The sequence below is a fragment of the Gossypium arboreum genome, chromosome 5 (assembly GCF_025698485.1).
Source record: "Gossypium arboreum isolate Shixiya-1 chromosome 5, ASM2569848v2, whole genome shotgun sequence".
Lineage (NCBI taxonomy): Eukaryota > Viridiplantae > Streptophyta > Magnoliopsida > Malvales > Malvaceae > Gossypium > Gossypium arboreum.
The window spans coordinates 11,669,533-11,686,365 of NC_069074.1; the positions used below are offsets into that span (position 1 = coordinate 11,669,533).

General features: G+C 33.6%; 2 protein-coding genes across 2 annotated transcripts; both read right to left on the minus strand.

The window, feature by feature from the left end:
- Positions 1 to 3,575: 3,575 nt before the first annotated feature.
- On the minus strand, positions 3,576 to 6,418 carry LOC108450121 (pectinesterase 3-like). The gene is made up of 2 exons (XM_017747598.2): positions 5,052 to 6,418; positions 3,576 to 4,416 (listed from the first exon to the last, which is right to left on the minus strand). Exons 1-2 carry the CDS (start codon positions 6,133 to 6,135, stop codon positions 3,737 to 3,739), a joined length of 1,764 nt encoding a protein of 587 aa, XP_017603087.1. The 5' UTR covers positions 6,136 to 6,418; the 3' UTR covers positions 3,576 to 3,736.
- A 3,221-nt stretch (positions 6,419 to 9,639) lies between these two features.
- LOC108453119 (pectinesterase-like) lies at positions 9,640 to 13,562 on the minus strand. The gene is made up of 2 exons (XM_053028971.1): positions 12,392 to 13,562; positions 9,640 to 10,470 (listed from the first exon to the last, which is right to left on the minus strand). The coding sequence occupies exons 1-2, from the start codon at positions 13,446 to 13,448 to the stop codon at positions 9,779 to 9,781; spliced, it is 1,749 nt and encodes a 582-aa protein (XP_052884931.1). The 5' UTR covers positions 13,449 to 13,562; the 3' UTR covers positions 9,640 to 9,778.
- Positions 13,563 to 16,833: the final 3,271 nt, after the last annotated feature.

Consider the following 16,833-nt stretch of genomic DNA (forward strand, 5'->3'; position numbering starts at 1 on the left):
CCAATATTCACTTTAACGAGGTCATCGTCTGTTCTTCCCAAAATTCTTCATTTCATGTTTTCGAGCTTTTCAAATGGAGAACGCTTGCGATTCAGTTGTCGGAGGAGGTGGAGGAGCAACCGGGGGTACTACAGATGTTGAGATAGGGGGAGGAGGTTGCGGAGTCTGATTTCTTTCTCGCACATTCTCATTATACCACTGATTCATGAATCCATAAATCATATTTTTGAGTTCTTGTTCTCGCATCAATGAAATCGAGCTTCACTACTTGTTCCTTGTTCGAGATTTGTACTCGCTATTAACTTCTTCTTGCTCAGTTTGTTCGGTCTATCTAATATCTTTTCAAATCGAAGATAATCTATAATAAAACAATGATTAGATCGGATCATACACAAGACACTATCACGATTTATATGGCATGTAATTCTAGACACTTTTCACATCATACATATTCCGAGAATCAGCTAAACCGAAGCTCTGATACCAATAAATGTAACGCCCCTTACCCGAGACCGTTGCCGGAGTCGAGCACAAGGCACTACTAAACTTATTTGAGCACTTAACCAAATTTAGATAATTTATATAATACTTTTCAGACAAGCTGTCCAACTGTGTCATAGTTGCTAAATAATTCATATCTCGAGTTATAAAACTCGAAATCCAAATCCGTAAATTTTTTCTGAATTTATACTCATATATCTAATTATCAATTTTTTTCTAGAATTTTTGGTCAAGCCAATTAGTACAGTTTATTATTTAAAATCTCCCCTGTTTCAGGGTTTGACTACTCTGACCTTTGTGTATTACGAATCAGATATCTCTCTGTACAGAGCTTCAATGACTATGCCGTTTGTCTCTAATAAAACTAGACTCAATAAATAATCTGTACATATAAAGTATGACTTCTAATTATCTTTGTAAAATTTATGGTGAATTTCCAAAGTCAGAACAGGGGATCCAGAAATCGCTCTAGCCCTGTTTCACAAAAATTTAAACATGTCATAAAATATAGCTCATATACCTGTTTTGCTTCTTCCATATGAAAATAGACTCATCGATATTCGATTCCATAATTTATTCATTATTTAATTCCATTTCTACTATTTTTAGTGATTTTTCAAAGTCAAACTACTGCTACTTACCGAAAACTGTTTTAGTACAAATATTGTTAACTAGTTTATAACATCTTTACTTCAATTCATTCAAACTCTATACATGCCATATAAATATTTAAACATAAAACAAAAACTACCGAATTGATCTGAATAGTGTGCCCTGTTGTGTTGATCCGATCTACCCACTTCACTTCAAGTCAATCTACATAAAAATATTAAACACACACAAGTAAGCTTATTGAAGCTTAGTAAGCTCATAGGCATATAAACACAAATCATATCAAATATCGTACACAATCATATATCTATTAGTTTAACTATTTCATCCTCCAAATCACAATTTCATTAATAACTCATTGGAATAATTTCCATATGGCAACTCACAATTTAACTCCCTTAGGCCCGCTTCTCATTTACTTCATTGTCAAATTAGGGAACAATAAGGGAATTGAGTGCTTCATTATCACATTGCCATAGTAAACCATGGACTTTCACATTGATACGCATCACACACCGAAGCCATAGCCTTGCCATGGTCTTACACGGTTCACATATCATACCGAAGCCATATCCTGCATATGGTCTTATACTAATCACATTATCACATTATACTGATGCCATAGCCCACTATGGTCTTATACTGAGTCACATTATCACATTGCACCGATGCCATAGCCCAGCTATGGTCTTAAACGGGCACACTTGTCATATATGTTTCATCAACTCATCGAGGTCACGTAATAGAAGCACTCAAATCCATTGTTCCTACTAATTTGTACTTTTAGTTACACATTATTCATTAGTTAATGCAAATTGATAGTATTCATCAACAATAAAATACTTTAACAATCATAATATTTTCATATCAAAACATTGAACTTTTCCATATGAACTTACCTGGACTAATTTGTAAAAGTCGTAGAAATTGGGGACTATTCTTGAATTTTCTCCTTTCCACGATTCGATTCGTTTTCTTGATCTATAATTATAAAATCATTCCTTCATTAGCATCCATTTCAATTCTATTTCACTTCACAATTTATGCTGTTCAAATTTCAAAATTGCACTTTTACCCCAAAATTTACAATTTTCACAATTTAGTCCCTTCTCAATTCACCCATCAATTGAACTAATTTTTCTCAATTAACACTTTATTTTATCATTATAAACTATTTCAAAACCTTTTATATTCTTAATTTCAACAGAAACCTTCAATTCACAACTTTTTCACAATTAGGTCCTAAATATCATTTCCTATCAAAATCACTTAATAAAACCACCTTAATATAAAATTAGAACTTAAATTTCATAATAATTCATCATAAAATTCCCTTATCCATCCAGGGTAACTTCCAATTTCACCCATAAAATCAAAAACTAATGAATTCTACAAGTGGACCTAATTGTAAAAGTCATAAAAACATAAAATTATCAAGAAAAGTAAGAATTAAACTCACATGATGTAAAATATGAAAAACAGCTTTCTCCAGACCTTCTATGGCGTTTTAGCTGAGAAAATATGAAGAAATGTCTAGATTTTTCAATTACATCATTATTTAACTATTAACTTTTATGCTATTTCTAATTTTGCCCTTGTTCACATTGTTTTCTTGCTTATTTCATACCCAAACCGTCCAGCCATTAACCTTTGGGTCTAATTGCTCTTTAAATCCATCTTTTAAATACTTAAGCTATTTACTCACAATTTAACAAATTTTGCGCTATTTTCAATTTAGTCCTTTTAATTAATTAGCCATCCAAACGTTAAAATTTTCTAACGAAACTTTAATACTAACTCAATGACACTCCATAAATATTTATAAAAATATTTATAGCTCGATTTTCAACTTTGAGGTCTCGATACCTCATTTTTGACCCGTTTGACCTAATAAATTCTTTTAATTCACTAATTTCACCATTTCACAAATTCTTCTAAATTCTTACTTGACTCATAAATATTAAATTACTATCTTGTTCAATCTTATTTGTCGAATTTAGTGATCTCAAATCACCATTTCCGAAACCACTGAAAATTAGGCCGTTACAACTACTTTCTCTAAGGAAAATTTATTATTTTCTGGTAATTGCAGACGGATACAATTTTTATTGGTTTGACAAAATCATTCCACTCTCCTTCCTACGTATGCACATTATGCCAATTGCATCTCAGAGAGGAATTTCATTCTATCACGTAGCTTTTAACCTTCCACCTCATCCCCAAACTACAACCCTCATTTGGCTTTGCTTCCTTTTTCCACAAAGAAAGTTTACAGAGTGGGCATTGATTTTGCAGTTTTGGGGACCAAAATTTTCATCATCCATTTTCATAGTTAAATATGAAAGTTGTTATTACTTGGTTCAGTATAATGAACAAAGGCTGCTAACTCAGCTAGCTCATCCATCCATGTATCCTTATCACAAAATGCTTTGTTCAATCTTTATGGTTCAATATATTGCAAATTTATGGTATGTAAACCTCCTCTTTGTGTCATTTGAGTTAAACATATAATATATAGGTCTACAGAGCAATTTTAATGTCAAAAAAAGGGTAAATAAAAACACCATCTTAATATTTGATCTTCGACCTTTTCACAACCCTACCCTTGAATCTATTATGAAAATCATAAAGCTGGTTCATACGCTACAGTGGCAGCAGGCAGCCAATCTTCACCTTGTATAAAGTTAGCCACTGTGAACTTTCCAGCATCAGCTTCTGAGAGAGTGGACCTATAACCAGCCCATTTTACCCTTTGATCCACGGTTGATCCAGGTCCAGTGTTTTGATATTCTGCATACAAAATTGTGCTGGGTGGATCAACATTAGTGACCCATTCTCTCCAGCCCACAGGGTTCAAGAACGCCCCAATGTTGGACTGCATAATAACGGTGGTGGAGAATTCTTTCCAGGGCCTGCCGAGGTAAGTATTGGCAGTAAGGTTGCCAAATGGAGTTATTGTACACTTCTGAATTGAGATGCCAGTATTTTGGTTAGGGTCTTTTTTGCCTTGAGCTGTGATGGTGTTGAACTGGTTAGGCAAAGGCTGCCTGGGCTGGATGTTGCAGTTTTGGAAGACAACAGCTGCATTCCCAAAAATGAAGTCAATTGTACCCAAAATGTCACATTCTCTGTAAAACTGACGATTGGAATGAGCATAGAGAGTGTCCTGGTAGGCATCGAATGCACAGCTGTAGAATACCGAGCGGTCAGAACCGGACCGCATAGCCACTGCTTGGTGCTTTGCTGCACCTGCTGTGTTTTCGAACTTTATGTCCTTTGCAATGAATCCCCTTCCTGCCACAGCTGGTGATTCACAGAAGAGCTATCATATTCTTCATTCATCTAATTAAAAGCAAGCTATTCAAACCCTTTTTCAGGCTTCCAATGACATCATGTAAAAGTGAGCAATTGGCTATCAGCATAATACAAATTGATCAGTTTAGATCTTCTATCTAATGGATGGGACTTGAGGGGAGCATTGAAGAAAAATTAACATTAGATACATCAATACCCTAGTCATTTATCTTTAAATACACCAAGACCTAGTCATATGGTAGTATGTATCAGTTGCAGGCCTTTTAAATTATTTAGATCAGTGGGACCACATGGCCAGATCTTTGTAAAGACAGGCACATGGTGGGGTGCAACCAACTTTAAAGTGGGAAAAGCAGAATTCTTTTGGGAAGTATAGCCCAACAATTCCACATGATAACACGCAAGCACAATGTGTGTGTGTGTGTGTGTTTTAAATCTGTATTCATAATCTACCACACATTCTGCTGATTCAAGCTTCATCGTGGTTTATAAAGTTTCAGAAATTGAGGGTTTGCTTTTGGATATCGATTAATGTCTTTCAAGGACAATAACGATTATCAAATCTAATTGAAACTAAAGATCTAAACAGTATCATGGTAAATGAAGATTGAAAAATTACTTACTGAAAGTTGCTGTATCAAAGGTGGCAGTTCCATCAACAAAGTTGCGGCTGCCGGAAATTATAGTCTTAGTTTTGCCATCACCGTAAATCATGACATTCCACCTGTGTTTATCCAGATTCACATTCTCAACATACTTGCCTTCCTTCACATAGATCACGAATCTCGATTGGTTCTTCTTTCCCACCAATTGCACCGCCTCGTTAATGGTCCTGAAATGGCCGGAACCGTCTTTAGCCACAATTACATTTGGGGTAGGCTTGGACTCCTGCAACAGTCTCCTTTCAGTGGGACTAACCCAAGCTGGGAACTCTGAAGGTGCAGCTTTTTGGAACCCAAGCAACCTCCGGTGAATCGGGATACGGAAATTGGTCAACAAACCCAAGATTTTAGCAGCGATGGCCAAACTGTTGCTGGCATACTCACTTGAGTTCTGCATGGCGGCTTTCAGTTCTTCGAACAGTGTGGCGTTGAAGTTCTTTGTGGTGTTCAGTTCCTCCAGGGCGTCTAAACATGTTTCTTGATCGGTTATGACTGTGCTTAACCATGTCTTCAAGTCATCGATCTTGGAATCCGACAACAAACTCTCTCCGTCCCCAACTTCGAGGGAAGTTGCCGAGTCATTCAGTCGATCCAACGCGTCATCAAACACGGTTCCACATACATCTAGAGCGTGTTTCACTTGGGTGTTATTGGTTTCAGCTTGTAACTTCTTGGGATACTGTGACAACCCAGAGAGCTCGTCGATAACTACTTTCAAAGACAGCTTGAAGAGGATCTCTGGGTCAGTTGCGTTCGACGATGCGACAGATGATATGCTGGAGAAGCAGGAAGATGGGTACTGAGTCACTTCGCAAACCGCCTTCAATGAAGCTGCTGGAGTTAACTCGGTTGGGGATGCAGTATCGGGAGACGAGTTGTTTCTCTTGTGTATCAAAGTCCCCGCAACTGCGCCAATGATAACAGCTAACAGCACGATAATGGAGATGACGAGGATAATGAGACGCCTTCGTGTCTTTCGCTTGAAAGCTCGTTCTTCAGCCTCGTCTACTTTGCCATAGCCCTTGAAAGACTTGATTGAATCCATTGCTCAACGAGATGAAAAGATAGGACCTCTCTTCGATGCTTCTTTGTTAAAATATTACAATTATAATCGATCAAGAAAATGAAAAATGGGAAGAGTAATGATCTTTATTTAAATAAATTGTTTATTTTTTTATTTTATTATACAATCAACATCATTATTTTCCTTCAGCCATAAGTACACATCTGGCGTTTATGGCATTTAAATTGCTTCTGCCATCATTATACATCTGGCATTTAATGAGATTAAAAACTGAGTAAACAAGAAAGATCACCATTTCTTGAGGTAAACAGTTAGTTATCAAATGTATTTCATTTTTATAGAGATTCAAACTTTCAATCTCATACTCTACAACATACTTTGTAAATCCAACATGTAATTAATATTTCAAGTTGCAAGTATCCGAATTTTTTTGTTTAATCATCAAAACTGTTGCCACTTGTCATCTTATTACCAACATGTTACTTTGATTCATCATTTTCGAGGGAGAAATGAGGTGGAAAATGTAATTAAATCCATAGTCTAAATTTTGTAATTAAATCCATAGTATAAATTTTGGAATTTGTTAATTAAATTCCCTTTTGATTTGTATTGCTTTTTTTTTCTTTTTGTATTTTGGTACTTAAATTTAGTAACATAATGTGACTAATGTTACTAAAACTGTGTCAAATTAATCGGTTGGAAATTGAATTGATTAATATAATAGTTCAAATAAATGGGTTGAATTGATTGAATCGGAAAATATTTAAAATTGATAAAAAAAATAAAAAAATTTGGTACAAGAAATTGGCAAATGAACAAGCGGTTTAATAGTTTTTATGAAATTTTAATTATCTATTTATTTATTATTAATCTAGCAGTCGAACCGATCACACCCATTGAATTAAGAATTGGTGGTATAACTATCTATCCAATTATTAAAATATTAGATGTGATATTTTAAAATTGTATCATATAATTACTTGAAAATTTATATATAATTTTAATTTTTAAGAAATTATGTGATATAATTTCACATCATCAAACTTTTATTTTTTCTATCAAATTGAACCACTTTACTAAACTTGAGAGCCAAAATCATATTACCCTTGAAAAATAAATATATATAAAGTTAGTTGAATTTTGCAATTTATTATTTAAACTTAAAACCTATAAATAAATACTTAACGATATTTTTAAGATATGTTGATGCGATGTTAAATCAATTTCAAGACAGTAACTACTACTCAAATACTTTAATCATGAGGTAACAGCCCCTCTTTCCTGCTCAAAAGATTTCTTACAAGTTTTGATTAACCTAACAAAATCCCATTGGAAAAGGACAGAAAATTGATATGCAAGGAAGCTTCAGCTGCAAATGTAATGTGAACCACTAATTAGTCAGCCCCCATAATCACCACTTGGAGCATGTGAACTCTCATTATTTTGTTGGATCAAACTAAATAAATTTTCTTTTTCCCTTTCATCAAATTACTATAAATTTATTAGTAGTAGTTGGATAGCACTAATTTCCCCAAGGTCAAACTATATGCAATTTTATGGGTAAATTCCACTAATAGTCATCTAATTATTGATAATTTGTTTAGTCATCTAGCTATAAAAAATAATAAAATGGTTACTCAATTATATAATTTTATCTTTTTAGTCATCAATTGGCTAACAATGACAGCTTCTAAAATTGGAATAATTGCAATTTTAACCTTTGACATTTATATATTTTGTCAATTTAGTATTGATTCTAATAAATCTAACCCCTTAACATTTACACATTGTCTAATGTGATTTTTTTTGTAGTTTTGTTTTTCTTTGTGACCATTTCACCTAAAAAGCTAAAGAAACAAAATTATCAACTAAAATTGATCGAAAATATACAAAAAATAAAAACACCCAAAAATCTAAGATAATAAATTTTATTTTTCTTAATCTTTTAAAATTAACCCTCAGCATCACAAAAAAATTAAAACTATATAGAGAGAGAGACCAATTTACACAATGTGCAAATGTTGAGGGATAATTTTTTTAGAATCAAGATTAAATTTACATAATTTATAAATTTTAGAGTTAAAATTGATATAATGCCAATTTTAAAATTGCCACTGTTAGTCATCTTGTGACAAAATGACAATTGAATAATTAAGTGATCACTTTGTAACTTTTTATAGTTTGGTGATAAAAAAGAAATTTACTAATAGATAGATGATACTAGTGTAGTTTGCCCTAATTTTGTTTAATACAATGAGATAAATTTCAAAACTATCTAAGGACTTTGGTTTAATGTGCAGGTTTATACATAAACTTTAATTTTGTTTAATTTTGTACATGAAATATTGATTTAATCAAATTCTCACAAATATTAACATAATTATTAATATAACATTAATTTATATTTATATATTACATACACAAATAACTATATTTATCTAATATAAAAATAAATTAATGTATTTATTTTTAAAAATTATATGATTAAATTAAAATTAAAATTTAATATATATATAATAGTTTCGTAATCAAAATTATATATATATATAATTACACCAAATCAAAATTTATATATCATATTCATATATTATTTAAACTCAATTGTCCAATCCAAAGAAAAAGAATTTTATTACGTGTTGGGTTCGTCCGTCCGTCCGTCCTGCTCACTTGGACGTATTTAAAGGTGATTACCATGTGCTATACAATGTGAAACAGCATGACGCGTTGCTATGCCATTGATAGCGCCAACATTTCTTCTCAATAATATTTTTTTCTTTGGCCAAAAGGAATATTCTTTTCTCATGATAAGTAATTTTTAAAAATGGCGTTATTAGTTTTTTTACTTAATTTTTGTTTGAATAAGGTCTGTAAAATGTATGAACATGAGCTCACTCTTCCAAGCGAATATTAAAAAAATTAAAATGTGTTTTTTCTGGCATGATTTTCGGAATGTTGATGTTGGCAGCATTTCAACGTTCCATTGTCAATATGATTAAGCGTTTTAGATAAAATTTTTTGAGTTATTCAAAACTCCAAAGCTGGAAAATAGCCCCGACCAATGAAAGTGCTCCACAACCTGCAAACAGTGTGATGAACATATGGACTTTTGAATAAAGTCTATCTCGAGGGATGCTTTGTACTTTGATTTATGGGCAACTGTGGGGCATCAATTCCTTTGACAAATTGTTGGTTTTATGAAAATAATAGCCAATTGGGATTTAACATTTTGTCCTTCCAAGTGTCGTTTCCATCTTAAATTAGCTTTTGATTCCCTTGAATTTTATTTGGAAATCCCATACTGAAAACCAGGTGCCAGCATTGGGCCAAGTGTCGACATCGAACCAGACACCTCGGGTATTCGATATCTCTTTCTGACAAAGGCCGAATTGGCAGCCAGCCCATTTGCGAACTTAACGTCAAGCCCTTAACTCATTGCCGACATTCCCAAGGGCTGATGATCTATTGATTTCTTTTTTGGACGACGATTATTTATTGACATGAAACCAAACTGTCTCACCAGATAAATTTGAAGAAAGCCTTGGCATTCGCTTATTACTACTATTAATTTAGTAATAATTTAACAGATACACGGCCGCAAAGCAAATCTCAAACCAAACAATGAAGTAGGTAGGTGGCTACATTGACAATACAATCTTTAAAATTATTACAACCCAAGAGCGAAAGGAAAGCCTGTAGAGCTTAACCAACTTCCTCCAGCAATGAACCTGCCAGGAGTAAAAGCCTGAGCTTCACTTGCACTAGTGATCACCTTGTACCCTCCCCATTTCACTCTCGCAGAAGTTGAGGCACCGGCCCCAGTGTTCTGGTACTCGGCATAAAACAGTGTTTTCAGGGCGAAACTCCCGCTCCACTCGTGCCAGCCAGCAGGTTGAATCACGTCACTGATTGTTGATTGCATTACCACAGTCCTCGAGTATTCCTTCCAGGGCCTCCCAAGATATGTTGGGAAGTTTTTACGAACAGGCTGTAAATCAGAGGTGGCACCTATCCTACATTTCTGGATCACAATGCCTGTGTTTTGGTTAGGATCGGTCCTGCCTTGGGCTGTCACCATGTTTTTCTGCCCTGAGTTTGGTTTCCGAGCATGGATATCGCAGTTTTGGAACACGGCTGCGGCATTTCCGAAGATGAAGTCAACTGTTCCTGCTACGAGGCAGTTAACGTAAAATTGACGATTGGAGTGGACGTAGAGAGTGTCTTGGTATGCTAGCATGTCACAATTGTAGAATGCTGAGAGATCAGAGCCAACACGGAGGGCAACAGCTTGATGCTTGGAGGGACCTGCTGTGTTTTGGAACGTTATGTCTCGGGCAAGGAACTTTTCACCAACCGCAGCTGCAACCAACCACATGGGAACATGTATTATATTATGCATGTTCAGCATAATGTTCAAACTTCAAATATATAACATTAAACTACCAATGTAATAATTCAACGTTTTATCTGGCGTATAGCACCTAATAAGCACCCATGTGATTCTGCATTATGTAATGTACAACTATAAATTGGCTCAACAACACTTGTTTCTGTTATTTAATGACGCTAGCTGCCTAATAAAGAAAATATTGTTAAGCATCAAATCAATTTTTTGAACTTTATGATTTCAGCGGCAACAGGACTACGAGGGGAACGAAGCTAGCTACTCCTATGAAGGCTTGAACTATTCCAATTTGCAACGAAAGTAAAACTATTTGGTATCTTTTGGAGAAGGCAGCTACTTTATGTAAACCAACACCGACCCTTACGCATCAGCAAAGGACGGCACTATTTAGTCGGGGACCAATCAAAAGGAATTTAGAAAAGGTATTGCTATGATGCTGTACGGAGCTGCTCAACTGTGCACAATAAATGTACCGTCCGTAACATCGCCAAAAACTGGAAATCGGTTGGTCGATTCCCTTCGTCCAAGCATGTGTTGGGCCCTTCAAACATCAGTCATTGGAGCTCAACACCCCTTACTAGGATGGGTTAAAATTGTATAATAAAATAATCAAATTTATTTGTTCGTTGGGTTGGCGTGCCTGGTGCGATGTTGAATGCATGATAATTAGTCAAAACAATAGGTACCATCCACGAAAGGAAACTGGAAAAAGTTGTTATATGACCCAATGAGACAAGTAGATGAAACAAGAGGGAAGCCACCAAGTCCCCACAATCAAATTTCATTGAACATGATAATAGATGAAAAGCTTATCTAGAAAAAGAAAAATCCAGGGTCAGCTGTAAAGTAACCTCCCTGTTGTTGTTTTGGGTGAAAACAGGAAGTAGAGTGTTCAATTAACTCAATGCCTCTCTATTTATCTATCTATCTACAAAACTAAGGAGAAAGGATTTATTTGAAAAATGTCATGGCGGGGTTGATTATGATCTATTCCAATAATAGTGGGCAAAACGAGGAGCACACATTGTAACCTGACAACTAGTCAATCGTAGGATTATTTGTCCATTTTGCGTATGATATCTTTCATATTCAAATATTGTATATAAAAAAGAATATCCTGTTTGAATAATTGACCTTTAGTGAACCAGGCCATGTGCTCCCCAAATCTAATGAGATAACGTAGGAAAGTTTAACCAATATGATTTGACAACATGAATCACTGAGAAGAGATAAGCAGGGGCCCAAGCTTCGGCTCCAGTGTGATCAGGGACTGACTCGAGATATTTCGTAATTAACGGAGTTGATTATCAATTTTTTAGGTTAAAATCTGCATATAATCCCTATACTTTTTAAAAATTAGGAATTTAGTCCATGTATTTATATTTTTAGAAATTAAATTTCTTTAATTTTCATATTTTAAAATTTAAGTTTAACTGTTAACACGAATAATTTTTATTAAATTTGTTGATAAAATATTTTAAATTTTTTTAAAAATAAACTACTCATTTAATAGTTATATAATTAAAAAATATTATAATTAACATAAATTTAACAAAAAATAATTTAAAAATATTAATAGTTTGACCTAAATTTTAAAATCTCAAAAGTAGAAATTTTAGAAATATAAATACATGGACTAAATTCTAGTTTTTGAAAAGTACAGGAACTACAGGCACATTTTAACCATTTTTAAAAAGAAAACAAATATAATCTGAGGCCAGTAAATGATCGGTTTGGCCAGTAGTAGTTCAACTTACGATCTATTAATGGTGGCCGGGAACTTTAGAGAATTTATTGAAAAATTAATATAATGAAATTTAATTGAAAAAGAAAAGGTAAATTCATGTAAAATATAGGAAATGAAAATAGACTTACCAACTGTGGCAGAGTGGAAAGTGGTGCTTCCGTCGACCACATTCCTGCTGCCGGTGATGATTGTTTTAGTTCTCCCGTCTCCGATGAACATTATGTTGCTCTTCTTCTTTGGGACTTCCACGTTTTCTATGTAGACGCCTGCTTTGATTCTAATAATATACCTTTTGCTGCTTTTCTCCGGTGCTTTGGCGACCGCTTCCGACACCGTTTTGAAGTTCCCGCTACCATCGGCCGCCACAACCACGTTGGGGGTCACCGAAGACGACTGAAGCAGGCGCCTGTCGCCAGCGGACAACCACTCTGGCCAGGCAATGCCGCTTTCGTCCTCCTTCAGCTTCCTGTTCGATGACTTGAGCATCATCTCGTTTGCAATATCAGTGTCCGTCATGTTCTTGATCATGGCAAGCGCATTACTGCACATCTTTTCGACGTACTTCTCGCCATCGATCAGGACCTCACGGATTTTCTTGTCGGCACCCTCGTGAGAAAACCCGTCCAAGCAAGTTTCCTGGTTGGTCATTGCGGCACTCATCAGGGTCTTGAGGTCATCGGCGTGCTGGGTCAAAGATTTCTTGTTGGGGTACTCATGAAGATCCTCAACAGCTTCGTGGAGCTCGTCGAGGGTCTCGTCAATAGTCTCCAAACAATCATGGAGAGCCGTCTTTTCACGCGTCGTCAAGTCCTTTCGAGCCAAAAGCTTCTTAATCTTGAAGTAATTGTGTTCGACAGCAGTGGTGGTGATGTTAAGAGACAATTCGATAACATCCTTTTGGCTCCTCACCTTTTTGGCAGTACCAGCAGGGACGGTAGCAACAGCCGAGAAACATAAATCAGGGTAGAATGTACCACTACAAGCTGATTTCACAATGGCATGATGGGAAGTATCGGACTCATCGGAGTTATTCCGTGAGCTCACTCCAGCAACAATGCCGATTATAGCAGCGACAATGACTAAAGATGCAAATAGTGCCAAGAAAATTTTCTTGTGTTTCTTGGTGAAGGAAATGTGTTTGGCAGAATCAGAAATGTTGGATAAAGTTTCTTTAATTCGGCTCATTGTTCCTTTTTGGCTACAAAGAAGAGAAGTTGGAAGGGTGAAGAGAAGCGGCTGCTTGGTTGGAGGATTTAAAGAGCTTTGAGTGCGGACTCAGCACAGGTAATTCGCATATTCTTTTTTGCATTTCAATTATTTGCAATTTTCAATGATTAATAAGTCCACATGTCTTTTATTTTTCTTTTTTACTTTTTCACTCTCTTTTTTTCACTCCTAAAGCTTCAGACACACATGATGCAACTTGAATTTTTTTTACAATATTTACAACTTGCAAAATTTTTAAAACAACTAGGAGGGGATCAGGGGATGTCTTAGACATATATTGTTTATAAATGCATATTATACAGGGATAATGTAACTTTGTGAACATCGTGAAAAATAAAAAATAAATAATTATGGTCTTTAAATTTCACATCTAATCTTAACATAAGTTAATTTTGATATTTGTATTTTTTATTTTAACACTTGAAGTTAATAATTACGTCTATTTTGATACTTAAATTTAGAAAAATTTAAAAGTTTGATGACATAACACTTTAAGTTTGATACAATCTTAGAGTGTCATATTTAGTGTTTTAATAACTAAACTCATGGTTGAACAAGTTAGATCAACCATTAGTTATCAATTCAACTAGTTCGATTGTCGAACCAACAATAATTAAAAATTCTTAAAAATCTAAAAAAAGTAAAAATATATATAAATTCAGTTTTACTTATCTTTTTAGATTTTTATAAAATTTTAATTAATTAAGTAATTATTATTGGTCTAGCGGTCGAACTGGTGGTCTAACATGTTCAACAATCGGTTCAGTTATTAAGACACTGAATATATGACACTCTGAGATTGTATCACATCATCATCTAAAAAAATTTATTTTTCGAACTTAGAGTGCCACATCATCAAACTTTTAGAATTTTCAAATTATAACGGACCTAATTGTCAAGTTCGAATATCAAAGTGAACAAAAAAATTACAAATATCAAAGTGAATCTAATTGTCAAGTTCAAGGGATTGATATGGGCCTACATGCTAAATTTAATGGCCAAAAGTTATATCATTCCAATTTTTTTTCATTGTCATTAACAAAATATACTTAAATAAATAATAGACTTAATAAATAGTGATTTTCAAGTTCAGAGATTAAATAAATAAAAAAAATTAAGAACAAATTTGAACGTATTTACCGAATTCAATGGCCGAAAGTTACGTTATCCTTGTTATATAATATTGGTTGGAAATTATAAATAGTTTCCTTGTATTAAAAATGAGATTTGTTTAAAATAATGATTAAATTTTTTATCTCACACGTAAATAAAATGCATTCAAATCCGAACATATGTTTTTTCACTCCAAAATAACCACCGGAACAAAATCTTAAAAACCTAACTGAGATAATTTCTCTTCTTATTAATGATTAGTTTTATTGGTTTTCTTTTTCATTACATTTATTTATTTATCTTTTGGATAGGCTGCTATATATATATATATATATATATATATATATATTGCTATTATTGAATAGGCTGCTGTAAGGTATTAGAAAACTTGTCATTTTTCTGGGAATCTCTGAGAAAAAAAAATTATACATTGCACATTTTCGGTCATAAAGAAAGATGAAGAAATTTCTTCTACATTCCTTTACTCATTTCACTCCAAAGAGTTAAATGCATCTCTTGTCTTCTTCAATTATTGAAGATTGATGAGACACTTGCCTTCCAATTACTTGATTAATTGACCATTAAGTTCTCTTGGAAAGAAACGTAGGATTCTCCTTTTTTACTACTTTATAAGTCTCTTCTTCTACATTCCTCTTTGTCCGAAATTTTTAACTATCGACTTCATAGTAATCTATTATTATTGTTGTGAAATTAAAAGGCCATATTATTAATTTCGGTACTCTATCTTTTACTTTTTTCACTTTTTTCCTTAAACTACTAATTTCTTTTTTTTTTCCAATAATAAAGTCTCGGACACACATGTTACAACTTGCGATTGTTTTATACCGTCAACTTGCAATTATGATTTTATTTACAAAAAAACAAACAAACCGATGCCTGAAATATTATCGTGAAAAATTCATTGGTACTTTGGTTTGATGTCCCTTTTTTTTTTTTTTCCTTGCATTACATTCACGTGGTTTCTTTCCTTTTTTAACGTGATTTTTATGGGTTACTGGAATGTCAGAGAACTTTGATTTTCCTTGGATTCTTGGATAAGTAGTATATGATTTCTCGCCCATTTCCTCGCTTCATTCCCAGAAAAAAAATGAAAAATATTTTATTTACTAATTTCACTCAGGCTCAAAAACCCTTTTAGATTTCTAATTTAACCCTTGAATTACATGATTTCCGTTCTATGTTGTCTTGCAAAGAAACCAATATGTTACCAGATTAGGTTTCATGTATGCCTCTTTCAAGAGTGTCGGTGCTAATAACTATTTGTACGATTCTTAACTTTCAAAAAAAATAATAATAATCCACTTGTCTCTTTTTCTCCACTTGTCTCTTTCACTCTCATTTTAACATGAACCACCTAATCACCCTTGCATCTTATCCTACTTTCTATATTGGTGATAAAAAAAAGTTTTTTAACATCTTCAATTATGTATATTCGATTCTCTTAATTAGGCTTTTATTATGTCACAATGCTGTGTTAAGGTTTTAATTAATATCGTATTCCATTAAGATTATACGTTAATGTCAACAAAAAGAAGATTATAGTAATAATTTAAATCCGAAAATGCTTAGCGCCTGAATTGATTATTTGATTGAATGAACCAACTTTATATATATATATATATATATATATAGCAAAACAGCCTTAAATTTCCGAACGAGTCAAACAAAAGCAGCGCAGCCATGGATTCTGGGAGAAATAAAACTACAACACAACTTGCCCTAAAGAGATCAGAACAACGTAGACAAAGGAAACGTGGCCAGCCGTTTGCAGTTTTAAATAAATAGATTTCATATTCGTTGGGTTTGCCATCATCGTGTTACTGATCTCGATTAAATAAATCAAAACATTAATTTTAAATAATCTACTCTTCATTTATTTTTTCCTAAAGTAGTAGGTAGAATGGCTTTTGTTTTTATATACCACGACAGATAATCTCGTTCCGTTGCCAATTCAAGCATTGAATTAAATACGTCAAACCCATATTACTTTAAGTTAATTAATCACCCTCTTTTTTTTTTTACCTTTTAATAAAATCTATGCATCATCATTTGTTTCCCTACCAAAAATCATTTCATATATTGTAACAATATTAAATGAGTGATACATATCATTTTAAGGTGACAGAAAACAATAAAAATATTTTTAAAATAATTAATGGAATATATAATAGTATTTAAATTTTTATTTGTGAAATTAAAATTAAAATCT